Source organism: Cottoperca gobio, chromosome 20 (assembly GCF_900634415.1).
Source record: "Cottoperca gobio chromosome 20, fCotGob3.1, whole genome shotgun sequence".
NCBI lineage: Eukaryota > Metazoa > Chordata > Actinopteri > Perciformes > Bovichtidae > Cottoperca > Cottoperca gobio.
The window spans coordinates 9994009-10018069 of record NC_041374.1 but is presented as its reverse complement, the minus strand read 5'-3'; the positions used below and the strand labels follow the sequence as shown (position 1 = coordinate 10018069).

At 41.3% G+C, this 24061-nt stretch overlaps 2 protein-coding genes across 2 annotated transcripts in view; one reads left to right on the top strand and one right to left on the bottom strand.

Moving 5' to 3' along the window:
- The first annotated feature begins 529 nt into the window (after window positions 1–529).
- The window catches only part of pkd1l1 (polycystin 1 like 1, transient receptor potential channel interacting), a 28552-nt gene continuing 5020 nt past the window's right edge, over window positions 530–24061 (top strand). The window contains 43 exon segments of the mRNA XM_029458246.1: window positions 530–627; window positions 1255–1383; window positions 1478–1650; window positions 2472–2627; window positions 2713–3023; window positions 5544–6552; window positions 6962–7127; window positions 7380–7619; window positions 8147–8279; window positions 8361–8564; window positions 8834–9015; window positions 9131–9203; window positions 9205–9335; window positions 9716–9879; window positions 9963–10327; window positions 10682–10901; window positions 12603–12668; window positions 12734–12913; window positions 12998–13075; window positions 13699–13841; window positions 13942–14062; window positions 14155–14225; window positions 14227–14363; window positions 14771–14963; window positions 15265–15321; window positions 15410–15739; window positions 16818–17075; window positions 17154–17267; window positions 17381–17529; window positions 17643–17740; window positions 17825–18020; window positions 18134–18217; window positions 18321–18528; window positions 20672–20778; window positions 20875–20974; window positions 21185–21313; window positions 21395–21568; window positions 21648–21834; window positions 22393–22487; window positions 22871–23157; window positions 23279–23363; window positions 23475–23651; window positions 23729–23847. Coding sequence (XP_029314106.1) covers window positions 530–627; window positions 1255–1383; window positions 1478–1650; window positions 2472–2627; window positions 2713–3023; window positions 5544–6552; window positions 6962–7127; window positions 7380–7619; window positions 8147–8279; window positions 8361–8564; window positions 8834–9015; window positions 9131–9203; window positions 9205–9335; window positions 9716–9879; window positions 9963–10327; window positions 10682–10901; window positions 12603–12668; window positions 12734–12913; window positions 12998–13075; window positions 13699–13841; window positions 13942–14062; window positions 14155–14225; window positions 14227–14363; window positions 14771–14963; window positions 15265–15321; window positions 15410–15739; window positions 16818–17075; window positions 17154–17267; window positions 17381–17529; window positions 17643–17740; window positions 17825–18020; window positions 18134–18217; window positions 18321–18528; window positions 20672–20778; window positions 20875–20974; window positions 21185–21313; window positions 21395–21568; window positions 21648–21834; window positions 22393–22487; window positions 22871–23157; window positions 23279–23363; window positions 23475–23651; window positions 23729–23847 — 7697 coding nt within the window.
- On the bottom strand, window positions 18835–20325 carry LOC115025829 (complement C1q-like protein 2). Its single transcript, XM_029458305.1, is given in 7 exon segments — window positions 18835–19115; window positions 19193–19321; window positions 19495–19557; window positions 19634–19649; window positions 19651–19676; window positions 19852–19922; window positions 20120–20325. Coding segments are annotated over 7 exon segments (792 nt in total).

Below are 24061 nucleotides of genomic sequence, written 5' to 3'. Positions count from 1 at the left end.
TTGTGATTTTCACATAACATGTTATTAAAACTGTATATTAAGTTTGAAGTAGCGTGATCATATTTAAAGGGAAGATGCACATTTATTTAAATTCCTAAACAGGGAAACTGCCCCAGTAATACACAACACAACGGCCTTTAATCATGAGTCATACTCACTAACATTTATTATAGGTGGTATCTTACTTATTATTATATTATATTAACTGGCCTGTCATTTAAATGTCGTTTCTCTTTCTGACCCCTCCTCCGTCACTCTCTTTCTGGTTCCTTTATTTGCATACAGTGTTCTCTGTTCTCACCTCCACACATGAGCACAGGGTGTCGGTGCACCTGACCTGTCTGTCCCACTCCTCCCTTCTTCTGCCCGTCCAGCTGCTCTCCTCCTGAGCTCGAGCTCTTGCTGCGGCCTTTGTCCCGGATCAGACATGCTCATTGCTTTTGTCTACACGCTCATTTCATTGCATCCGTTTTTTAATCGTTTGTCTGTGGCAGCTCCTGAGCCAGATCACGAGAGTTCACCGTGGTTCATGGGGTGCGTCACCGTCAGCAGCAGCAGGCTTTATGCACCCAAATGTGCCCGTGACCTTGACCCGGCAACCTGCTCTGTTCGCTGCCTGGATGAAGGGTAAGTTTGTGGGGAAAGCTGGGGAAGAGCACGTTGAGTCATTTCAGATAAAGTCGGTTTGTATATTTGTGTAAAATGACGGAGAAAATTCACATTATGATTAAAAAAAAAAAAAATCCTATTGGGACCAGAACTTTCTCAATGGTGACACTAAAGATTGTGCATTAGAGTAATCTCTTATCATGTATAAAAACAGATCTTAAAAATATATATAAATTGCTCAAACACTCATGCTGTATTTGTGCAGATGTGGTTCCCATTCTGAAATATTTGAGATAATATAATTTAATTTCTAACACCAGACCAGGTTCTTTTTTAGTGATATATATATATGAGAGGCTTAAAATCTTCTTTTTAATTTATTTTAATTTGATTTAAAATAACCAAAAACCCTTAAACATTAGAAGTGTGTGTTTTGGTCTTTGGGCTCTGTCAGACATTATGTTGAAAATAAAAATAAGTATTTTGAAAATGGTTGCTCCACATTTCTATGGAACACATTTTGTATTTGCAGCAGTCAGAAGCACCCTCAGTTTGAAACACATGAGTTCTGTGTGTGTAGATGAGCCGGATGCATGTGCAGAACTCACACAGGATTTCATTAACTCTCAGTATTTGTTCCTGAAGGTACCAGGTTGCAGCGTTGACCTCAGAGGCTTGTTACTGTGGCAACAGGCAACATGGTTTGGTGGCCGGTGAGTGTTTGAACACATCTTCAGATGGAGAGACAAAGGAAGTCAGTGGAGGAAGACAAAGGTGAGGCTTCTTCCTTTATATTCAGTGTCTGTTTCATAAGTGTTAATATCTCCTGAGTGCATGTGCATGTCATATATAACATTTTCTTTTCTAGTGTCCTGTCCTTGCCTGTTGGAGGGGGACAGGGGAGTGTGGCTCTCTACAGAACGGAGGGGCCGTTCCTGCACAGCCTCCATCTGTCTACGTCTCCAGACAGAGTACAGGCTGGGAAAACGTTTGTCGTGGAAGTTTCTGGAAAACTGGCTGGACGCCCCAACCAGCCCACAGGTCAGCTGCTGCTGTATTTTACAGGGTGTAGTTCTTGGAAACACGACTCTCCATGTTGCACACAGCTCCACTCCTGTGTTATAAATACTGTCTGACTTGGCAAAAAGGTTTAAACTAGTTTCTCTTTTTTTTTAACTTTTGTCTGTGAATCTTTTTGTAATTGTGCAAATACTTTTTATTTATCTGTTGTATATTCTTAATAATTTTATATAAAGTGCTTTTAGATTTTGCTTGAATAAATGGTACTAAATAATAAATCATATTTATTTGTAATTATATTAATCATATCAAATAATCTATTATTATTATTTTTTATTATTAAAATGATACATTCTCAGGACTGCTCAATGTAGACTGGATTTAGGAAAGACAACATTTATGTTGTCATAGTTTATGTTTTTATTTTTACAACTTTTCAAGGATTCATTATTTTACAAATAAATTACATACTTCCAAAAACACCCTGTTAAAGCCACCGCACCAAAAATATGTTAATATGTTTGGATATAAACTACATGAAGTCGTGTATCGCAGTGGAAAACAACTGCAGACGTGGTTACAAATAATAAACAAGAATTTATTTGTAATATATATTTAGAAACTATTTGAATTATATAACTGTAAACACAAACAATGATGTTAAACAAAATAACTGCTCTAGATCTACGTCTAGAATAATGATTATTTTTAAATATTTTTAAATATTTATGTGAAAGAATAAAGATAAAATCAGGATATTTGATTAATGTGAACACATTTTAAAGATATATTTGGTGCATGCATTAGTGTTTCCATTTTGCTGTTTCATATAATTTTTCCAGGGATTCTGGGAGGGCAGGACTTTTCTTACGTCACTGTTGAGCTTCAGGAATCGACCCCTAAAGGTCAAAGTTCACACCATATCAGCGTGCTGGATGATGGGTCCTTTGCTTCTTCATCTAATTGGATTTTGGAAACTTCAGGAAAATATGAACTCAGTGAGTTAACAGATGTAGTTTAACGGTGAATAATTCATTCATGAAAAACCTGTAACCCACTCCTCCTCTGTCATTTTCTGCTTAGACGTCAGGGTCTCCAACGCTCTCTCCACCCTCTCCTCCACCCTCCACCTCTCCGTCTTGCAGCCCTTGGTGGTCTCTGTGCTTCACGGCCCCCTGGGCGTCCCCTCCTGCGCCCCTGTCCCACAGGCAGACTCCAGCAGTGTGGCTGTGGAGGCAGCATACCTGGGTCGCCCTGTCACCCTGCAGGCTCACATGGGCGGGGGGCTGGAAGGAGAGTTTATTTGGAGGTTTACTAGCGAGGAGAAAGATAAAAACATGAAGGGTGTAGAGACAGCGTGTGTTCCCAACGCAGACTGTCTGAACAGCACTGTGGTAAGTAACGCAGGTTTTTATTAGTCACATATAAATACAAGTTTGAATATGGAAATGTTGTTGCGTCAAACTTCTAGTTAATACACGTTTAGAACAAATATATAGATAGTTAAATACAAAAAAACAAAACAAAAGCCTGTTAAATTATACCAGAATGAGCAAAATATACAAATAGTAAATGTAAAGTCAAGTAAAAGTTATGCAGATTCATCTCAACACTAAATAAATTCATCATTTAATGCTGAAGTTTCCTCTTTTTAATTGATTGATTTTTAAAATATTATTTTATATTAATGTTTCCTCAAGAAGCAACCATACAAACCACGATGTGACAGGATCGGTCCCTAAAAGATTAAATAAAGAAAGAAAAGAAAATTTAAAAAGAAAAGAAAGAAATGAGGCCCAGAGCTTATAATAATAATAATAAGTTTCACACACTGTGGTGAAATTAAATGATGATTATTGTATACATGGCTCTTAGTCAGGCCCAACGATCCCAATTCAGACAAAGTATTTCAAACATTTACCAGCATGAATCAACAATAACCTCGTCGTCTAAGATAAATGAAGCAGCTTTGGCGCTTTGATGGTCTTCAACAGCAACAAGAGACATTTGTTTAAATTATTAAATACATTAAAAGCAGTGATGTGATGTCAGCCATGTTTACAGTCCGGCCTGCTTTATAAACAGAAGAATATCAAAAGAATTATAATACTTTCATACAAAGATAAAACACTTTATTCCATTATCTGTCTTTTAATGTCTCTTAACAGCTTTAAATATATTTAAATTTATTTTTAAATAACCAGGGCTGTTTGAAAATGAAGAAAGAAATTATATTAATAGTTGCATTCAAGATTCATGATGGATTATATTCATGTAGAATTAATGTTTAATGGGAAGAATTCTGTAACAATATGCATTTTATTATAATTATGTATTAAATTCGTAATCTGTGAAATCTGGAGATTTTTTGGTGAAACTGGTTTTTAGAACAGAATCAGCCAAAAAGTGATGAAATGCAACAACACATTATATTATTAACCTTTCTGATTGAAGAAGAACAATCAATAACACAAGAAAGGTTTCAGTGAATCATTTATCAGCCTGAAACCGGTGCACACATGTTTCTTGAATCGCCATAGCAACACACACGAAGGACCGAGTGTGATTTATTATTTTGTTCATAATAACCGGAGCTGCTGATTTAACAAATCTATCTGCAAACCTTTTTCAAACAGCTGCAGCGTTCTGCAGACTGATGAGGTGAAAGAAACACATGCTGGAATATTGGAGAAGTGAAGAGTTTGAATGAATAAACTTTATTTAAAAAAGCATCTTTTATACACAGAAAGCAAAGTGCTTCACAATTCAGCAACAAAAACACACGTTCAAAAACCATAAACAAGTGAAAATACAGACATCTTAAAATCATAAAGGCAATATTAAAAAGATGCGTTTTGACCACAAATACCTCAACACTTGTTCTGATTGGTCTAAAGTACGAACATACTTTGGGCAAATATCTAATAGAACAACTTTGAAAAATCTAACTTTTATCATTTTTAAATAGAACAAAACACTTTTGTTTATTTTCTCATCATACTTTATTTAATCTTTGGGCACATACGAATACTATGTAAAAAAAAAAAAAGTAATTCAGTGAAACATATTTAATCACAACTCACTGCCATGTTTGTGGACGAACACAAAGGAATGGACCTTTGAGACGGAGGGAGTTCACAGGGTGTCAGTTAACGCCTCCAGTGCCTCTGGATGGACACAGGACACAATAAATGTTGTGAGTACTCTAACACTAACGCTTAATTCAAGGAAAATGTCATAATCTTTGTTTTATTATTGATTAAACGATGAGGCTGGAGATATTTTAAATTTGTCTTATTGTCAACACATCCCATGAAAGCTCCCAGCACCAAACCATTGATTAAAAAAGAATATAGTTTCCTTTTTAAAATAACGTTCAGTCATTTCCTAAAACAGCTGGGCACTGAAGTTTTTAGCAAATGTTAACTTCAAGAGGAGTAAATGGAGCATTTGTTGGGGACTATTTTCTGCTGTGGATTAATACACATTTGGTGAGTAAGCAGGAGTAAGATATTTCATTCTGGCAGCCAATACTTAATTTATAGTATCATTTATGTATCCTTTATTTAACCAGAAAGGTCCCATTGAGATGAAATATAATATTTAATATCTTCTGACAGGAAACAATTGGAAACAATTCATTGTTGTTTTTAGTCTTTTCATGAGATTTGTTGACAATAAGAGAAATAAAAAATGTGACTTCCCTAACCCTTTAATCTCACATGTGTGTGTATGTTGTCAAATATGTGTGTGTGTGTGTGTGTGTGTGTGTGTGTGTGTGTGTGTGTGTGTGTGTGTGTGTGTGTGTGTGTGTGTGTGTGTGTGTGTGTGTGTGTGTGTGTGTGTGTGTGTACCTGCAGGTGGTCGTGCCTCTCGTCGTCTCTGACCTCAGAGTGAGTGTATTCAGGCATCAGCCGACGCCCGGGGAGGATGTCTCTGTGGCTGTGCAGCTGTTCACCACCATGAAGCACCTTCTTGTCCTCAACGTCTCTCTGAACTCTGAGCTGAAGGACAAAACAAACATCAACGTCTACGTTACTCTGCAAGAAAACGACTGTAGCAACATCAGTCTCAATCACAACCACAGTAACATGTATTGTCATGGTGGCACCCACAGCTCAGATCCCCACCCTTTGCTTCTCCTGCACGTCTCCAACCGCTCCAGCTGCCAGGTGTACCTCCACCTTCGCTGCCGCCTCCCCCCCACTGCAGGACGGTATCACCTCACGGCGTCTCTTCTCTCCACGTCCGACCCTTCGTCAGTGCTGCTCTCCGCTGTCCTGCCTCGAGCCTTCACGGTGTACGAGCATCTACGTGCCCTGAGGCCTTCTGGGAGTTGGAAGTCGGCATTTTCGACACACGCAGAGTTCAGCCTGGAGGTCGTCGGGCCTGCCAGCAGACTGGGGTCGAGAGTCATTTGGACTTTTAGATTGGGTAATGTCACTGTGATGAGCAGGACCAGTGAAGAGTGGAAGGTAAATGTGTCTCTTGCGATAGCAGGAAGTTATATGGTCACAGTTAAAGCCTTCAACCCACTCAGCCGGGCCTCATTCTGCACACACATCCTCCTTCAACATCCAGTTGGAGAATTAATGTTGAACGTTCCCAGACTGATCACAACAAATAGAAAGGTTTTATTTAGCGTCTCCTCAGGTTCGAATGTGACCGTGTCTCTGCTGGCGAATGCAACGTTGCTGTACAGAAGCAGCAGCTACACGACAGGAGAGGAGGCAACGGCGGTTTTGTTTTCCGACCACACCGGGACAGTGGTGGTTGAGCTTCGTGCTGAGAATCAAGTGTCTTCTCAGAACAAAAGCGTGAGAGTGTGTGTTGAGGGGAACAGGAAGGTGTCACCACAAGTTAGATCTAATCCAACGTGGCAGCCACCCAGTCAGAGTCCTGCTCACAACCCAGCAGACAATGGTGAGGAGGTCTTTTCTAATTAACCCCCACTGAGCCGTACAAAGCGTTCAAACATTAATTAAGCATTTCATGAAGTGTCACTTTCTGTTCTTCTCAATGTTACCTACATGTCTGATGTTTTTATATTTAATCACTATCTAAACATTTTATTAGTGATGACACATTTCTTAAATAAATGAATCATATTTTTAAATGCAGATTTAGTTAAATTAATATAAATTAAGGTTATAACATGGAGGTTTCCAAATGACCAAGCAGATAAATGCTAATAAAATGTAATTTCTCACTTTCTTGAGACACTTTTTTTATGTTTGCATAACAATTATTTTCCTCTTTCAAACATTTATAATTGTGGTGTTTAAATATATATCTAGAATGACAATGGGATGTGTGTTTTGTCCCCTAACAGTGCACATTTATGCTGCAAAGCAAGCTTACCCCACACATACAGATGTAACTTTCCTGGCTGTGGCTGAGGCACCGGACCCTGTGGAGATGCTCTGGCACTTTGGAGACGACAGATCCGACAGAACCTCCTCCAGGACCGTCACCAGAAGATACCACAAACCTGGCAGGTACGAGACTTTCAAAATAAAACGTAGATGCATAGTTTCATATAAAACTGAGGTATTATGTGTATATGAGTTTTTGAGTATAGATAATATACATATATTTTATTTTCAGTGTATATATTTAATTATAATTGTACTAATTAATTAATATAACAAGGGTGTAATAAGATAAGGCTTTACCATAAACGTTATAAGTTATTTTTGGTTTGTATATATAAAGATATCTTTGTATTTACTCCCCTCTCCTTGATGCAGGTATGATGTAGTTGTAGTCATGTCGAGTGGCCGGACCTCCCTGACCTCCGACGTGTTCCCGCTGGTAGTCCAGAGAGCAGTGAAGCTCAACCGGCTGCTCCACCCGTCTGCTGTCCTGCAGAACCAAACAGTGACAGTGAGCTGCCGGGTCAACGTGGGGACGGACGTCACCTTCCTGTGGAGCTTCGGTGACGGACCATCCCGGCCGGGACAGAGCACAGAGCAGCACGTCTTCCACAGGTCAGCTTCACATTTAGATTTTTAAAGAGCTTTGTGGAAAATCAGGTAAATACCAGTGTGGATATTTCTAATAAAAGGTAGACTTATAACAGAAAAGGTTCTTTCCAATTTTTGTATGTAACAATGTTAAAAATCTACGGAAGCCCTGAGAGGCAAATAAGAAAATATATTTCTGCTGATCCACTTTCTAAGTGTTTTCTCTCCTGTGTTTATGACTTAACATTTCTAATCAACTTTTTTTTTTTTTTCTAAGTCTGTGAGGTGATTTATTCCCCACTTTCAGTCCGTCTTTAGAACAAGGGGTAAAAGTGCACTTGAAACAACAAACACCTTTCCCCTGTAACTTCGAAAAAACTTTTTTTCACCTGTTCTTAAATCATCTTCATTTAATGAACCTCGATAGCGGAGTTTTACTTCAGATTAAATATGTCTTTTCATTGTTCTTGTTACCTGTAAATCTTGAAATGACCTTAACTGTGTGTGTGTGTTTGCCTGGGTACATTGAGTGTTTCTGATTGTTTCTGCAGGACAGGAGAGTTCAAAGTGGAAGTGACTGTGTCTAACCTTGTCAGCTCTGCTTCTCTCAGTGGTCACATCTTTGTTGTGGACCGGCCTTGTCAGCCTCCACCAGTGAAAAACATGGGGCCTGTAAAACTACAGGTACATTTCACCAGCTGGGCTTTTACCTGTGATATGATAAAGTAAAGCTAAAAAGATCCTCAAACATCGTCTCTCTTCAAGGTGCGGAGACACGAGGTTCTCCGTCTGGGGGTGACCTATGAGACGGAGGTTGACTGTGACGTTTCAGGAGGCCTTCACTACAGCTGGAGCTTGTTCGACTCTGAAGGACGGGTCTTCCCTTTGCCTCTCGTGGATACTCGCAGACAGACACTCGTACTGCCCAGCCACCTCCTGCACTATGACACCTACACTGCCATAGCGAGGGTGAGACGAGGAAGAACACTGTCACACATTGACCCTTAAACTGGGACCGGGGTCTCTAAATGTCACACTCTACATTACATTTCGAGGGATGTATTTACTCCTGGATTATGTTTGTTTTTGACTTTATAACAAATAACTTTCCAGGAGAAAATACGTTTCTATAAAGCGTAATTGAGAATGTAGTTTTGTGGTATGAGAACGTACTTTTAGGAGACAGAGTTGCTTGAATATACAGAATTGAGACTCTAACAGCTATCACTGCGCCGCAGGTTCAGGTTGCTGGCAGTGTGGTGTACAGTAACTACAGTGTGAGAGTGCAGGTGATACCGAGCCCTCCTGTGGCCTTCATCCGGGGCGGCACCAACATCTTCATCAACAACAGGAACACCACCATGGTAACCCTGGATGGGCAGACATCTTACAACCCAGACTTCCCCATGAACCCAGTCAGGTACAGAAGCAGTGAAATGGAAGACGGAACCTTTAAAGTTCAACTTGTAAAATATAAAAAGTCTCAACCTCTGATTAAAACTTAACACTGTGTGATGTCTTCTTCTTCCTCATAGCTTCAGTTGGACATGTAAACCAGTAAGCTCCATCACCAGCTCCTGTTTCCACCATGACGTTGCTACTTCCTTCCCCTCTGCTCATATTTCCTGCTCGTTTCCTAAAACACAACTTTGACCAGTTCCAGTTCACACTCACCGTCCGCAGCGGCGAGCGCTCAGCGGCATCAGAGACTTTCCTCACGTCGACATCGAACGTGATCGGGTGAGAGTCATAACAAATGTCGAAGGTCATACTGAGAAGGGATTCATACAGAAATACCACTAGGAAGAAAAAAATAACAGCTAAACATGTAGAGACATATCTTTTTAAACTGATGGGCTCCCTTTAAGACTGCATTTAGAATATTAAAGAGATAAGATGCTGTACGGATTTAATTTTTAATTTGACCAGAACCTACAACCACTTAAAATCTTGTTTGGTTGCTGAACTCTGAATTGTTGCAGCCGTGTGTAATTCAAATGTACATGAAACGTGTCTGCTATGAAGTGAATATACTTGTATTAATATTTGCCACCATTAAACGTGTATGTACCTTCATGCACTTTGTGACCGTCACCATGTGTCTGAATGTTTTCCTGCAGAAAGGTGTCCGTTCACTGCCCTCAGTGCCAGGGAGACCAGCTGACCTGGGATCAGTCTTTCTCTGTCCGCGCCCTGTGTGAAGGCTGTGATACGTCCCCAAAACACACCCAGTACACCTGGAGCCTGTACTTAGTCAATGCATCATCCAAGCCCAACATAGAAGGTAAACAATGAAGCTCTTGGACATGCAGTGAGCTTGTTTCATTTGCTAGAAAGAAAACTTTATCCCCTTTTGTTTTTTTCTAGTCCCGTTTTGTCACACAGTGGATCTCGGTGCTCCGTCCACCATCATGGACGGTCCTGCTCCGTCCACCATCATGGAGGGTCCTGCTCCGTCCACCATCATGGAGGGTCCTGCTCCGTCCACCATCATGGAGGGTCCTGCTCCGTCCACCATCATGGAGGGTCCTGCTCCGTCCACCATCATGGAGGGTCCTGCTCCGTCCACCATCATGGAGGGTCCTGCTCCGTCCACCATCATGGAGGGTCCTGCTCTGTCCCCGCAGACTCCTGGGACGTCCTCCCTGCATTCACCTGCTGCTTCACAGCACACAAACCACAAGACCTCGACTCCTGCCTCTGAAACAAGAGCCAAACAACTGAACCTGAACGTGACAGACAGCGGAGGAAAACTATCAAACAATAACAGAAAGAAGTCAAGTCTGTCTGGTGTGTAATTAACTTGTGCGTCCTCTGTAACAACAGATCTTCTCCAAGTCACTAAACTTCCCTCTTTTCCTCCTCGCACAGGTTTGACAGAACCTGAGCCCTCCCCTATCTCCTCTCTACTCAACATGACAACAGCAGGATCAGGTTAGCCTTCCTCACAATGTGGAAAACAACAACGTAAAAGCATTTAATGGGCATCAAGAGGAGAAATCAATTAGGAGTACTGTGCAAGGTCAGAGTTATAGTAAAAAGGATAGATCATGAATTATTTAACAGCTTCTCCCCTTTATGTGCAGGAGAGGAGTCCTTTTATCACCCTCAAGGGGGAGTTTGACCCTCCAAAGCCTTTGTACTCCTCCACTGAATACCCGCCTCTTGACAACAGTGGCGTCCTATATTCAGACCACTTTGTCCAGAGCGACGTTATCAGTGAATTCCCACTGGATTCGGACTCGCCTGCTGACTGGGAGTTTGCTTTCCCTGCCCTGGAGAGCGGTGACGTGGGAGGTCGACTAGGTGAGACAAAACTGAGCTGAAACTTCAGCTGTGAAGCTTCTCTGGTCCGGCAGTCACACAGAATCTAAATCAAACTATTAAGTCTCTGAGTGAGAAAGTTAAAGATGTTTCTAGTTATTCTGGCTGATTAGATCTCGGCTCAGGTGGAAGCTAAATGTAGCTAAACTGAGAATTAACAAACTACCAGTGTGTATGTATTCAAGGCCGACTGCACTGAAGTACAACTGTGAAGTACTTTCTACTCCACCACATTTATTTGATAGCTCTAGTAGGCTTACTCGTTACTTTGCAGATTCAGATTAAGCTAATAAGGACAAAATATAATCGACAGATAATGTCCAATGAAATTATGAATTATTATCAGTTAAGATAAGATAAATCTTTATTGATCCCCAGGGGAAATACACAAGTTACCCAGCAGGATATAAAGTAATTAAAATGATCTCCACCTTTATCAACCGCAACATTTAAGTAATATTTACATTAATGCATTAATAAATTAATATAAGTTATTCTGAAATGTACTTTTTAAATATAAATAAATATATTTTTCTATATTTTGATGATTTTGATTGTTTTCTTTTGCAGAAGTATTTATTGGTACTTTTACTTAAATAAAAGATCTGAGTACTTCTTCCCTTTTTAATAGCTGATTTTTACATTCAAATCAAACACGCAAAAAGTAGACAATTAAGTATTTTCTTTTCTAATTTATTCCACCACTACAAACTACGTGTGCCAATAACAATGACTAAAGTATTGATGGTCCCGCCCTGAAAGGTGCAACACAGCTAACAGAGGGCGAGCGAGCTGTCAATCAAACACAGTCTGCAGAGAGGAGGCGTAATCAGGCTCAATGGAAAACAGCTGTGAAGCGGTGCTGAGCAAACAAACTGTAAACACACTTACAACGTTGAGAAAATAGCGAACATGCTAACAACAGATAGGGAGCAACATTAGCTTTACTGTTCACCTGATACATGTAAGACAAATATTCTCTTTTCCAGCTGTGTGCACCGGCTGCTCAGCCTGCCGTGTGGTGCTGTCAGCTTTAAAAACATCAGAGTCTAGAAACGATGCTGAACAGTAAAGTGTTTGGCTGCAAACTAACCGAGTTATTTTATATGTGCAATGTTTCGATTTAACATCACAAAGCAGAACAAGCATTATAAATAGACACAAATATCACAAAAGGAACTAGAAACGTCAAAATCAATATTAAACAGGCATATATTAAAACACAACATATACACACATTTAGTCAAATTCACATAAATCACATTAATAAGCCACAAAAACAATTATCATATAGAAAATGCATACAATATTTTAATTTCATCAAATAGAAATATATGCAAATTCAGTTTAGCAATTGGTCCAGAAGTATTAAAAACCTAAATACATCATATCAGAAGTTACACAAATCATCCCAAAAATTATCATGAAGACTATTATACAGAAAATGCAAAGAAAAGTATAAAGCAGTAATATATTACTCGCCCCAAAAATATATTTTTTATGAATAGATACATTTACGTTTTCCAACCTGCAACCAACTGAAAGCAAATTACGAAGAGAAACAGGAAACAAACACTGAACTTCTTCATCTTATCCTCATAACACAGTTAATACCTTCTAATATTGACACACAAGAGCTTATGTTTAACTATATTGTGCATTAAAGCTGATTCTCTGATCCAGATTACGATGTTCCCGTGATGAGCGCAGAGGAAGGAGACCCGGGGACTTCAGCAGGGAGACCCACAGGTGCAGTACATGTCTGTTAATAATCACCTGTGTGGGAGGTTCTGTGTTAATCTGCGTATCATCAGGTGTGTATGGTGAGAGCGTCAGTCCAGGAGACGATTCAACGTTTCATCCGGCGTTGCATGAAGACTACGGGAGTAATCTGGTAGATTCCAGACCCTCTGTTGTGATCCAGGACCCAATCGTGCTCGATTTACCTCGAGACCCAGTGGACGGAGGCCTTTTTGAGTCCTACACTTACACAGGTTCATTATTCAGAAAACATTTCCCTTCTTTAATCACATATCTCAGGCTTTAGTCACATTTCTCTCTCTTTGCATCTTTCTCAGGGATTTCCGGCCCTTTGCTCAGCTTCAGACCCTTCAGCCTGAACCCTGCGAGCAGGTACATGTTGGAGGTCACTGCCAGTAAGTTTCACAACTGCAACATGTAATGTGTCATCAGCACTGAGGCGAGACAGAATAACAAACCAGACATTTCTTACATTACTTGTTAATTACGAAGTCGTAGTTGAGGCTAAATGTTAATTGAATGTGAAAACAGCAGAAGGGAAACATGCAGCATCACAGAAGACTTGATGTCCTAACCTTCCTCACATGTTCAGTGCTGTTCAAATTTTTATTTCATGATTTTCCTCTGGTCCTAAAATCCTTGGAACTTTGTGAATTTGAGGGGGAAAATCAAGGCCTTGAAAGTTTTTGTAAACAGACAAGAGTCATTGAAAGTGCTTGAATTTATATATGTTGCGCAAGAATAGAATTATAATTTTTTCTGTTAGCTTCTGTGAAGCCTTCTGGTTTACAATATATAAATTGAGTAATTAATCTTGATCCGTGTCTCAAACTATGTCATGTTGTGTCCTTGAATTTGGCCTGGAAAGTCCTTGAATTTGATGTAAGGTGTGTGAACACATTTACTTTTGACTCCTCAGAGCAAAGTAAGTGTTATAATTATCATGTTGGTGTCTAACATTAATAAAGACAACCAATAGTCTCGACATTTATGTGTGATTGTAATCGTTTGTACTCAGAATCTCACAGTAGTGTTCTGGGCCGGACACAGCTGTTCTTAAAAACCAACCCTGCTCCAGAAGGCGTGAAGTGCCAGGTGCAGCCAGTGACAGGAGCGGAGTTACACACACACTTCAGTATCTTCTGCACCTCGGGGAGAGAGGTAGTTCCTGTCTCGTACAGTAAACGGCAAGCGTATCACTCCACCTTTGATGTCTTTACACTGTTCCCTCACAATGTTTGTGTGTGTGTGTGTGCTGAAGGACTTATTGTATGAGTACAGCATCAGAGTAGGAGACAGACCTCTCAGGATGCTGTATCAGGGGAGAGACTTCCAATACTACTTCAGCCTTCCTTCTGGTGACCCCACTGATCAATATAAAGGTAAACATAGTGCTCAAGGATGCATCATCAGGACAACTTAGTGCAGAGATTTTCCTTTTCATTCTTTAAGTGATTGATTTTTCTGCTTGTAGTAACTATTTATACAGAGATCAGAAGCAGCTCGTATGGGACGGCCACGAAACCCTGTCCTGCCACCGTCCGAAGTCCAACCCAGCTTCTTCAGAGACGCTTCTTCTTCTTCTTCTTCTTCTTCTTCTTCTTCTTCTTCTTCTTCTTCTTCTTCTTCTTCTTCTTCTTCTTCTTCTTCTTCTTCTTCTCATCTTGATCCTGATCTGGAGCTGTAAGAATCTCCATGTCATCACATTACATCAGCATTATGGTTATTTCTATGCTGCAGGTTTTGCTAGAGGTGCACTGTACTACAGTACAAGATACACTAGTTTTGCAGACCATACTTGACTATTGCAGTGGCAGAAACTGGAGTTTACTACAAATAGACGCTTTAGATTTTAAGAAGACTGTTTCTTAATAACCTAGTCCCACCTTCTGATAAGAAGTAATACGTTTTTGATGCTAAAAGCCAACAAATATGGATTGAAGCAGAATATTTGGTTGAATAAAAACATTTGTGAATTTCAGCACAGCCTTAATAATTAGGTAAACTTTTGTGTTGCCATCATGTCTGGAGTTTTACTTTACATCTAAACAAGTTACTGTACTTTAATGTATAATTTCTCTTTCTCTCAGTTCAGAGTCAGGTCTGAGGAACCTGTCGGCTCTGGTGCGGCTTGGAAACAGTTTGGAGATTCGTAACTACGTCAGTCTCCTCTCCAGCGTCCTAAACAGACTCAGCCTGGACACCGAGGCCAACACGAACGCACAGAGACGCACACGCAGTGTTCTCATTAGCACAGTGTGTGAGCTCGAGAGCAGTGGACAGGTACACACACACACACACACACACACACACACACACACACACACACGCACACTCTTTCCACACTATTAGAAAGAAAACATGCACATTTAGGAGTTTATTGTACTAACTTTGTCTGTAGATTTCTCCTAAATTCCTCAAAAGTAATCCTTACATAATGCCTCATTTGCATATTTAAACATCACATTTCAGACATCTTGTAATACAAAACAATAATTGTCTTAATGTGAGTAATGAAGTGGGGAAGTTTCATGCTGATATCTCTCAGTTAAATAGTTTTACTGTAGTGTCTTCTCAATCCTAGGCATCAATGGTGGACAACATCTGCATTCTCAAAAACCTTTTAGAAGTCACAACTCAGGTAGGTGGAAGGTCGTGAACTTTCATTGACAAATGGACACTGATAGATGCATGCTGATTGTTTCTCATACTGCACTTCATCCTGTCAGGTGACATTAGCGAGTGTAAGACGAGTGACGGTTCACGTTCAGCTCATCTCAGAGCGGTGTTCAGAGTCCGGTGCTCCGGCCCAGTACTACCTGGAGCAGAAGACACTCCACACCCTGCTGGCTCTGCTCTCACACAGCCTGCAAGCTGCTGGTCACGACTTCACACCAGAAATATCCACCGGTGCTGACGTTACATTAGAATCAGAACCACCTGATGAAACACAGAACTCATCCGGTGTTGTTCACACTACAGGAGGAGGATCGATGTCAACAAAGCAGGCGGAGCAGCTTGTAGCTGGTATCCTGCAGACTGCTTCAGACCTGATGCTGGTGAGAGAAAACAAACATGTTCTTGTGTATATCTATGTATATATGTATTATGTTGTATTATCATTATATATATATATATATATATATATATATATATATATATATATATAGACTGAAATAACCCAAGTAGTGTCGAAACTTCTCCAGTCAAGCGGTCCCTGCATTCGATCCTTTTTGTACTCGGATTGATAAAAAAAATACTATTTTTATTTTTTACTCTCAGCTGATCACGACAAGTGTTCTTTGATTTAATGCAACGTGTAATCGATCCACTACTGCAGCAGCCACAACACATACAGTCTGTATTTCACGGAGTTGGCAGTTTGGCAATACTTCATTGTACAGTTTTGTACAGTTATTTAATAAATATTTTGATAATTTGAACACTTTCAAAGTTTGATCGTGAGGAATCGATACGTTTACAAGAATGAAGAAGAAAAAGAAAGTTATCATGAAGTATTATATTGGTTTCGGTATCACTCATAGACTATGTAAGAAGAAGACACCGTGACGTCACACACTGGTTTGTGAGCTACGGTTTTAAAGCCTTGAGTTTGGTGTTTTGGCCGTCGCCATCTTGGTTTCCTTCAACCAAAAGTGACACGAGAGAGTGGAGCAAAGTGTGAAAGGGATTAAGAGCATCTAAACCGGACAACACTGTGTGGCAGCAACCTGTCAATCACAAGGTAGCCCCGCCCTAAAGCATATCCTGCTTTATCTTTTTACTCTAAAAAGGACTTTAATTTACTAAATGAACATCATGTGTTGAAGAGGACTTGAAACTAGAGATTGAGACATAAACTTATCATGAAAATGTTACTGAGGTAATAAATCAAGAGAGAAGTAGAAACATTTTCTCATAGACTTCTATACAATCTGACTTATTTTTGCAATCAGTGGAGTCGCCCCCTGCTGGATGTTAGAGAGGATGCAGGTTTAAGGCTCTTCTGCATTGGCTTTACTTTAAGGGTACTGATAATATTTTTTAAACCCAGCCCTTAAATCTATTCATGAACTCACATGTTTTCATATCCGTACCACCCATGTGTCTCCGTACTGTCAATTCTCTCCTTTTCAGAAGTTCATCTTGATCCACAAAGTGCAGGAGCACAGAGTCAAAGCTGGTCTGATTGCTTTATATGCCACATACCAAAACCAAACCTCCACAATCATCAGCAGTGGCTCCACCACCTTCTACCTGCCCGCCTCCCTGATCCAGCGTCTGTTTGTTCATGGCAGCAGAAAGACGGAGAACAGATCACGTCGGCCGTGTGTTCTGAACATGCTGACTGAGCTCACCCACAGCCCTTACACCTGGGCCCACTATCCAAAAAAGGTGAGACTGGCACCATGTCATGACACTTAATGACTTACCAGCAAAGCATTGCTCTTATTTTCCTCTGCTGATTTCCAGCTGAGTGGACCAGTGGTCGACCTGAGTCTGTACAAGTGCAGCACGAGGAGAAAGATCCCAGTTCGCTCCGTCATTCAGCCAATAACCATCGAGCTGCAACTACCGCCAAGAAACGTATGTCGCTATTTCTTCAGGCAACCTGAAGGAAACCCTGTTCCCTGTTCTCTGCGGTGGAGATTGTTAAATGAAAGTGATTTGATCATGTGATCGTGTCCGTTCTGCAGAAGAGCTTTGTGCTGGAGTACGTCCTCCTGCGCAGCCAGGTCAACTACCACAGCTTCAACATTACCCAGGAGCACTTGCAGCAGGCCATCCAGCTGAGTGTGGAGTTCACGCCGCCGCTCAACAAGGCATTTCCCGTCATGCTGCTCTTCAGGTAGACTTGCAGTGACTTGGGTTGTTGTTTTATATCCATTACCATCTGATAGTTAAAGAAACATAATAATGTAATCATTTTAAAGTCCAAGTTAAGAGTCTCTGTTGTGGCAGGATGTTTGAGAGGCCGACTCCCAGCATGCACCATCTGCACAGGATTCACTCCTGGAAGGGTGACATCACTCGCTTCACTCTGCCCTCCTCCCTCAGTGGTAAGACATCTGTCTGATTACTGGTTATTCTAGAAAGTTCAAATGGTTATTTATAAAACTGCCAAAAATCCTAAACCTTTCTAGCTGCAGGGGTTGGTCATGTGGCCCTGCTGAATGCTGATTTTGGGAAAACGCCCCGACACAATCACTTGAGTGAGCAGGTGAGCTACAGTCTCACAGTGGACAGCAGCCTGTGTTTGTCCTGGGACGGCCACCAGGGGGCCTGGACACACCGCGGCTGCAGGACTCAGCAAACAGACGCAACTGCAGTCAACTGCAGGTAAGGCATGGATGAAGTGTGAACATGAGACCTCCACAGCGGGAAACACACACACGCTCGACATAACTGCACATAGAGATGAGTGAAATAAATGAATCGCTTGTTTGTCTCAGTTGTCACCAGTTGAGGCCTCTGACTGTGGTGCAGCAGCAGATCCAAAGCAGCCATGACAGAACCCGCCTGGACCCGTTCCTCAGGTGACCACATCCTCCTCGTTGTTCAGTGTTCTCTCAAGTTGTGAGTGTTTTTTAAAATGAGTGTAAATAGATTAGAGTATAACTCTCTCCTCTCTCGCCTCAGTGTGTCCAGAGACCTGACGGTGCTGGGTGTGCTGCTGCTCTGCATGTGCCTCTACCTCGCGGGGGCGGTGGTGTGTAAGAGAGCTGATGTCGCGTCAGAGACTAATCAGAGAGTCCACTACCTTTCTGACAACTCCCCGTGTGACCCACACCTCTATGCTGTCACAGTGCACACTGGTCTCTGCTCTGCAGCTTGTATGAGTGCAAAGGTGAGTTTGGTTGCATGGATGGAATAATGTTGTGCTGTGTAAGAGTTAATATGACATCATCTTCATATAATAACACTCTCACAACCGCGAGATATCACTAAACTGCAAGTGCATTGTCTGGTTTAACATTTAACATTTGTTACCATCATAACTTTAAGTGGATGTGAAGCTTCAAATACAAACAATAACTTGACTCTTCGCAGCAGGATATTGTTGATAGAAGACTTTTATTCTAATTCTTGTGTCTTGTTCATGTAACCAGACAAAACTGCACACATACATTATTAGAATTTGGTCGACAGAGCTTCACAGAGCAAAGAGTAGAAATCCACTAAAATTCATAAGGTTATATTCAGCATCATAAACGCCGTAGCCTGTGCTGAGAACGATGTAGACCACATCTCCCTGTTCCAGTTGAAGAACGAATGCATTAGACACCGAGGAGTAGCTTTCTCTGTCATTGTGATGGAAAATCCACGTCATTCTCTTGTCATTGTGATAAAGTTCAGCTCCCATCCAGGAACTGCGGTTGTCCCACGCGCTGAATTTGAAGTAGTAGGCTCCTCTCACTGGGGCTGTGAAGATACCTGCACCAGAGGAGGACATCTTTATAACTTATCTATAAAAACACATTTGTGTGTGTGTAGGTAACAGAGCTCAGTACCTGTGTGTGGGTTGTAGGCCTGGCCGACATTGGTGAAGACTTTACTGAACTTAAGTGTGATTTTAGTATTGAAGGGTCCAACTTGTCCCGCGTCAGTAAGACCAATGGAGAACGCCACCTTTGGACGGTCTGTGTGAAAGAGTGTGTGAACAAATGTGACTGTAAATCTTAGTATACTTATAGCATGTTGCCTGAATAAGATATTAATAAATATTAATGTCACTGCTGCTCTGAATCTGCTCATTAGTTTAGCAGTTCTATTCTCACTGATTACATTTCTTTAACTTTTAATAATATCTTACCTGCTTTCTCTCTTTTAAGCTCCTCCACCTCTTTTTCACTGGAGCTCATTCTGGCCTCTAAAACTGTGAACAAATGTCACGTTTTTATTGTGAAATAGAATTGTTTTCACATTTTTAATTAATACCTTTGTAATCCTACCTGTGCTCTTGTTTTCAGCTTGCTGTTACTCTAGTCAGAAGATCTGCAATAAAGGGGGAAAAGAATAAGCAGGATAAGATATTATGATATCTATGTAATGTGTCTTTTCCTCCCTTTTGTCACTTTTGGACATTTGAGAGGGTTTTACACAACAACAATATATTATATAATTCTAATATAATAGAAGCTTGTTTACTTTTTAATGATGTTTATGTAACTTACCTGCTTTCTCTCTTTGAGCTCCTCCACCTCTTTTTCACTGGAGCTCACATGAATTAATTGCATATATATATACCGGTAGTGACCCTATATATAAGTGAACAGATGTAAATATTTACCTGCATTCTTGCTTTCACTGGCTGTCAGTGTGGCCTGTGTTGCTGGGTTCAAAGCAATAAATTAGTCCTAAAAGTAATAAATTCCAGTAATGAACGATGCAAGAATCTGTGGATGTAACTGACTCAGTTCATCTCATGTGTGTCACCTGTACTCTGTTGCTCCAGCTTCTCTATCTTGGTCCTGTGTTCGATGGCCATGTCTCTCAGCTCCTTCAGCTCGGCCCACATTTCAGCGCTGATGTAGGTCTGATCATGAGCTGCTCTGACCTCTTGCTTCAACCCTTCATTCTCACTGTAAGCCCACGTCCAGTGCAGACAGAGCAGCAACGGCAGAAACACTTTAGCACTCCTCATTCTGAAATATCACCTGTTGATATTGTGACGCGTCTCGCTCAGTTCCCGTCTTTATATACACGTAGAACAGGTCACTGAAGAGGCGTATGGGAATTAAACAGATGTCTTTGATAACAAATATAAAAAACCAAACGTTGAACTAGTCATATCATTTATATTGTATACTTTGAAAAATAACAACATGAATGGCTTTTCTTTTCTTCGTGTGTGTGTGTGTGTGTGTGTGTGTGTGTGTGTGTGTGTGTGTGTGTGTGTGTGTGTGTGTGTGTGTGTGTGTGTTGGTTTCTTAGACTTGGATTGAACTAAGATATAATTTCCAGTTAAGCCCTTTGTACATGTTCATCAGGTTTACATAGTGCTGAATGGTGAAGAAGGGCTCTCACAGACAAGAGAACTACAAGTCCCAGGACGCACTCTGTTTAGGAGGCACTCTCAAGACACCTTTATATTCAGGTAAACCACTAATATTACCTCTAACAAGACAACAATCAGACTGAGAGCAGCTTTAAGTTTGCTCATAAACTCCTGCACTGCTCTCTGACGCCACAGTGCCGCTCGCAGCCTGGGTCCAGTGTGGGGGGTGCACATCTGGCATGACAACTCTGGACCCTCCCCGAACTGGTACCTCAAACAAGTAGAGGTATCAGAGGTAAGATCCACCAAAACTTCACCCCGAAAAAGACCATTGTGTATCGATAACCTCGTGTTACTGTGAATTCTTCAAGAAAACGAGGGGGAAAGTCCTGATGAATTAAATTAAAGGGGGGGGGGGTGTTTAACACTATATCAAAACATCTGTTTACAAACTCTCACACAACTCGTGCAGTATAATCTAATTTGTCTACTTTTTGTAATCCAGGTGAGCAGAGGGCTCGTGAAGGGACGTGCTTGGCTCTTTGTCGGTCAGTGCTGGTTGGCTGTGAACACAAGTGATGGCCGGGTGGAGAGGATGCTGCGAGTTTGCACTCATGGACTTGGCTTTACTCAGGTAGAGAGCTCACATATCAACACTCGGATTGGAAAAAACATCTTTTAATCTCGTCTTCCATGTGACCTCCTGTGCTTGCAGATGTTGTTTCTCAAGCTATCTGACTATTTGGCCGACTACCACATCTGGATATCTTTGTACAGCTGCCCCTGCCCGAACGCCTTCACACACACTCAAAGACTCAGCGTGAGCCTGCTGCTCCTGTTGGGATACGCATGTGTCAACACAGTGATCATATCAGAGCTGGACGTCCAGGTTGGTTAATAAAACTTAGTTTAGTCTCTTAGTTTGAGATTTGGTGCAAACGCTGTTGTTCCTGATCCCTTGTTTACAGCTGCCGTTGGAGTTGGGCATCGTAGATGCATCAGCTGCTTCTGTGACGACAGGAGTTTTAAGTGTGTTGGCGGTGTTGCCCGCAGCAGCAATTATATCGTTCCTGTTCCGACTGCGTGAGGTCAAGCTGACGGGGTCAGGAGTTCAACACGTGAAGGGCAGAAAGACTGAGAAGAACTCTTTTGAAGGTGGGGTTTGTAATTAAAAGTATATGTAACATTTCCGCATTGAAAAGTCTAAAAACAACTAGACCTGTTATATATTTTGTGTTGTGTTCTTAGATTATCCAAAATGTTTCCAACATTTTTCAAACCCAGAGCAATGAGTAATAAGAAGCTTCATAAACTGACTTTTTATCCAGTTTTAAGCCACATTTTTACCGTAAACCTTTTACATCTTAGTCGTTTTTTACCGGATGAAGGATTTTAGTCATCGGACGTCTGGACCTTTTTAGTTATCAGAGAAGCTGACTGCAATGGTGGTAAAGACAACAACTCCCATGATGCCTTGCTACTTCAGGAGGCCACCAAACTTTGTCTTTTGTTTCAGGTTGTGAGAGACCTCTAGTGGCAGAAGAGATTTACTGTGAGATTTAGTTCAACACAGAATTTCTCCTCTTTCTTCAGAATAGACATGAAAATGAAAGTATTTCCTACAGTACGACATAAATGACCGTTTTTGCTATTTGATTTCTGTTTCTCAGAACATAAATAATCTGCTTCATCTATCTTTCCAACTCCTCACAGATGTCCTGTCAGTGAATGGCAGTGTGTTCGAGCCCCATCTCTCTTGGAGCAGTGTTCAGCAGTGGGCGCAGGAAGCCTGGAGGAAGAAATACCAGGTGACACTCGTTCTTTCCTTTTCATTCCCCTCTTCTCATTCTGCGTCTCTTCTCTCCTCCGTCCTACCGCCTGTGACCCGTAAATCAAGATCAGACTCACGTCATATTTAATTATCGTCACTTTGAAATGATGCAGGATGCCTTATTTGTTTTAAATACCTCGACTCCTCTCTCCTCGTGTCTCTTCCTCGCTCACATGTCATGTGAGATGGACTGAAACAAGACGTGAGGAGGCGAGGAAAGGAAAGGAATTGAGGATGTACAAACTGAGAAATGAGATGAAATGTTTGTTCCTACAACTGCCGTCAGTGTTGACTACAATTCTGCAAAATGACAACACAGATAAAGAACCTGTAATCACAACACTTCTAAATGTGTTGCAGATTAATGAGGGGAACTATGATGATCAAGCACCTCAGGGAAAAGAATTGGATCTTTTAAGTGGAAGAGAGAGAGCTCTTTGGTCCGGTACGAGGGATGAGGGTCAGGCTGTTCAGGAGGAGAAAGATCCCAGAGGAAAGTGTTCATCGGAGTGCAGCTTTGAGCAGGACGTCCATGTGAAGGCGAGAGGATTCAGAGCCGTGTCTCAGTGGAGTCACTATCTGGCCTGGACGTTGTGTCTGCTGCTGTCCCTCTGCTGCCTGCTGCTCTCTGCAGCGCTGGGAATGAGGTAGTAGATGTGTGATTGTGAAGTTGATTTATTATCACTCCTGACTTTATTAAGTATGATTTATATCCTGTGTTATACCTGCATGTCGTCCAAACCATGTTTATGTGCTTGCATGCGTCAGGTTCAGCAGCAGTCAGGTTCTGCTCTGGATGCACTCTCTGTTCTTCTCCCTGATGTCTTGCATCTTCCTCATCCAGCCAGCCGTGGTAAACTACAACCAGCCTTTTGTAAACTATATTTCTATTCAATGAGCATAATATGCCTCCTTTAACTCTTTGCACTCTACATAAAAAACATGTTCTTTTCTCCCTTTGCAGATAACTACAGTGGCAGTGAGTGTCTCCTTTTGGTACCGGAACAGATCAGACTTTCATAGTTTCTCCGGTATAAGAGAGTTTGAGAAAGAGACTTCAGAACTGAGTCACGCTGCTGCTAAGCAGGAGCAGATTGGGACTTCTGCCTTTCCTCAGGAAAGAGGCTCATACCTTGAACAGGTGACAGCCAGACTTTTATTCTGTAATCATTTATTATTTTCTATTGAAACATAAAGTGAGTTATCTCTGATTGACAGCTGCTTGGAGCTCGTCAGCGAGCCCGGTACCTCCGTCTCGTGGGCCCTCCGACTCCGGCAGAGCTGAGGAGAACTCGTGGGAGGAAACGAAGAGAGACACTTCTCCATAACACTCTCAGGTGTGTGCGTGTGTGTGTGTGTGTGTGTGTGTGTGTGTGTGTGTGTGTGTGTGTGTTATGTGTGTGTGTGTGTGTGTGTGTGTGTGTGTGTGTGTGTGTGTTGATATTGTGACGTGTCTCGCTCAGTTCCCATCTTTATATACACGTAGAACAGGTCACTGAAGAGGCGTATGGGAATTAAACAGATGTCTCTGTGTGTGTGTGTGTGTGTGTG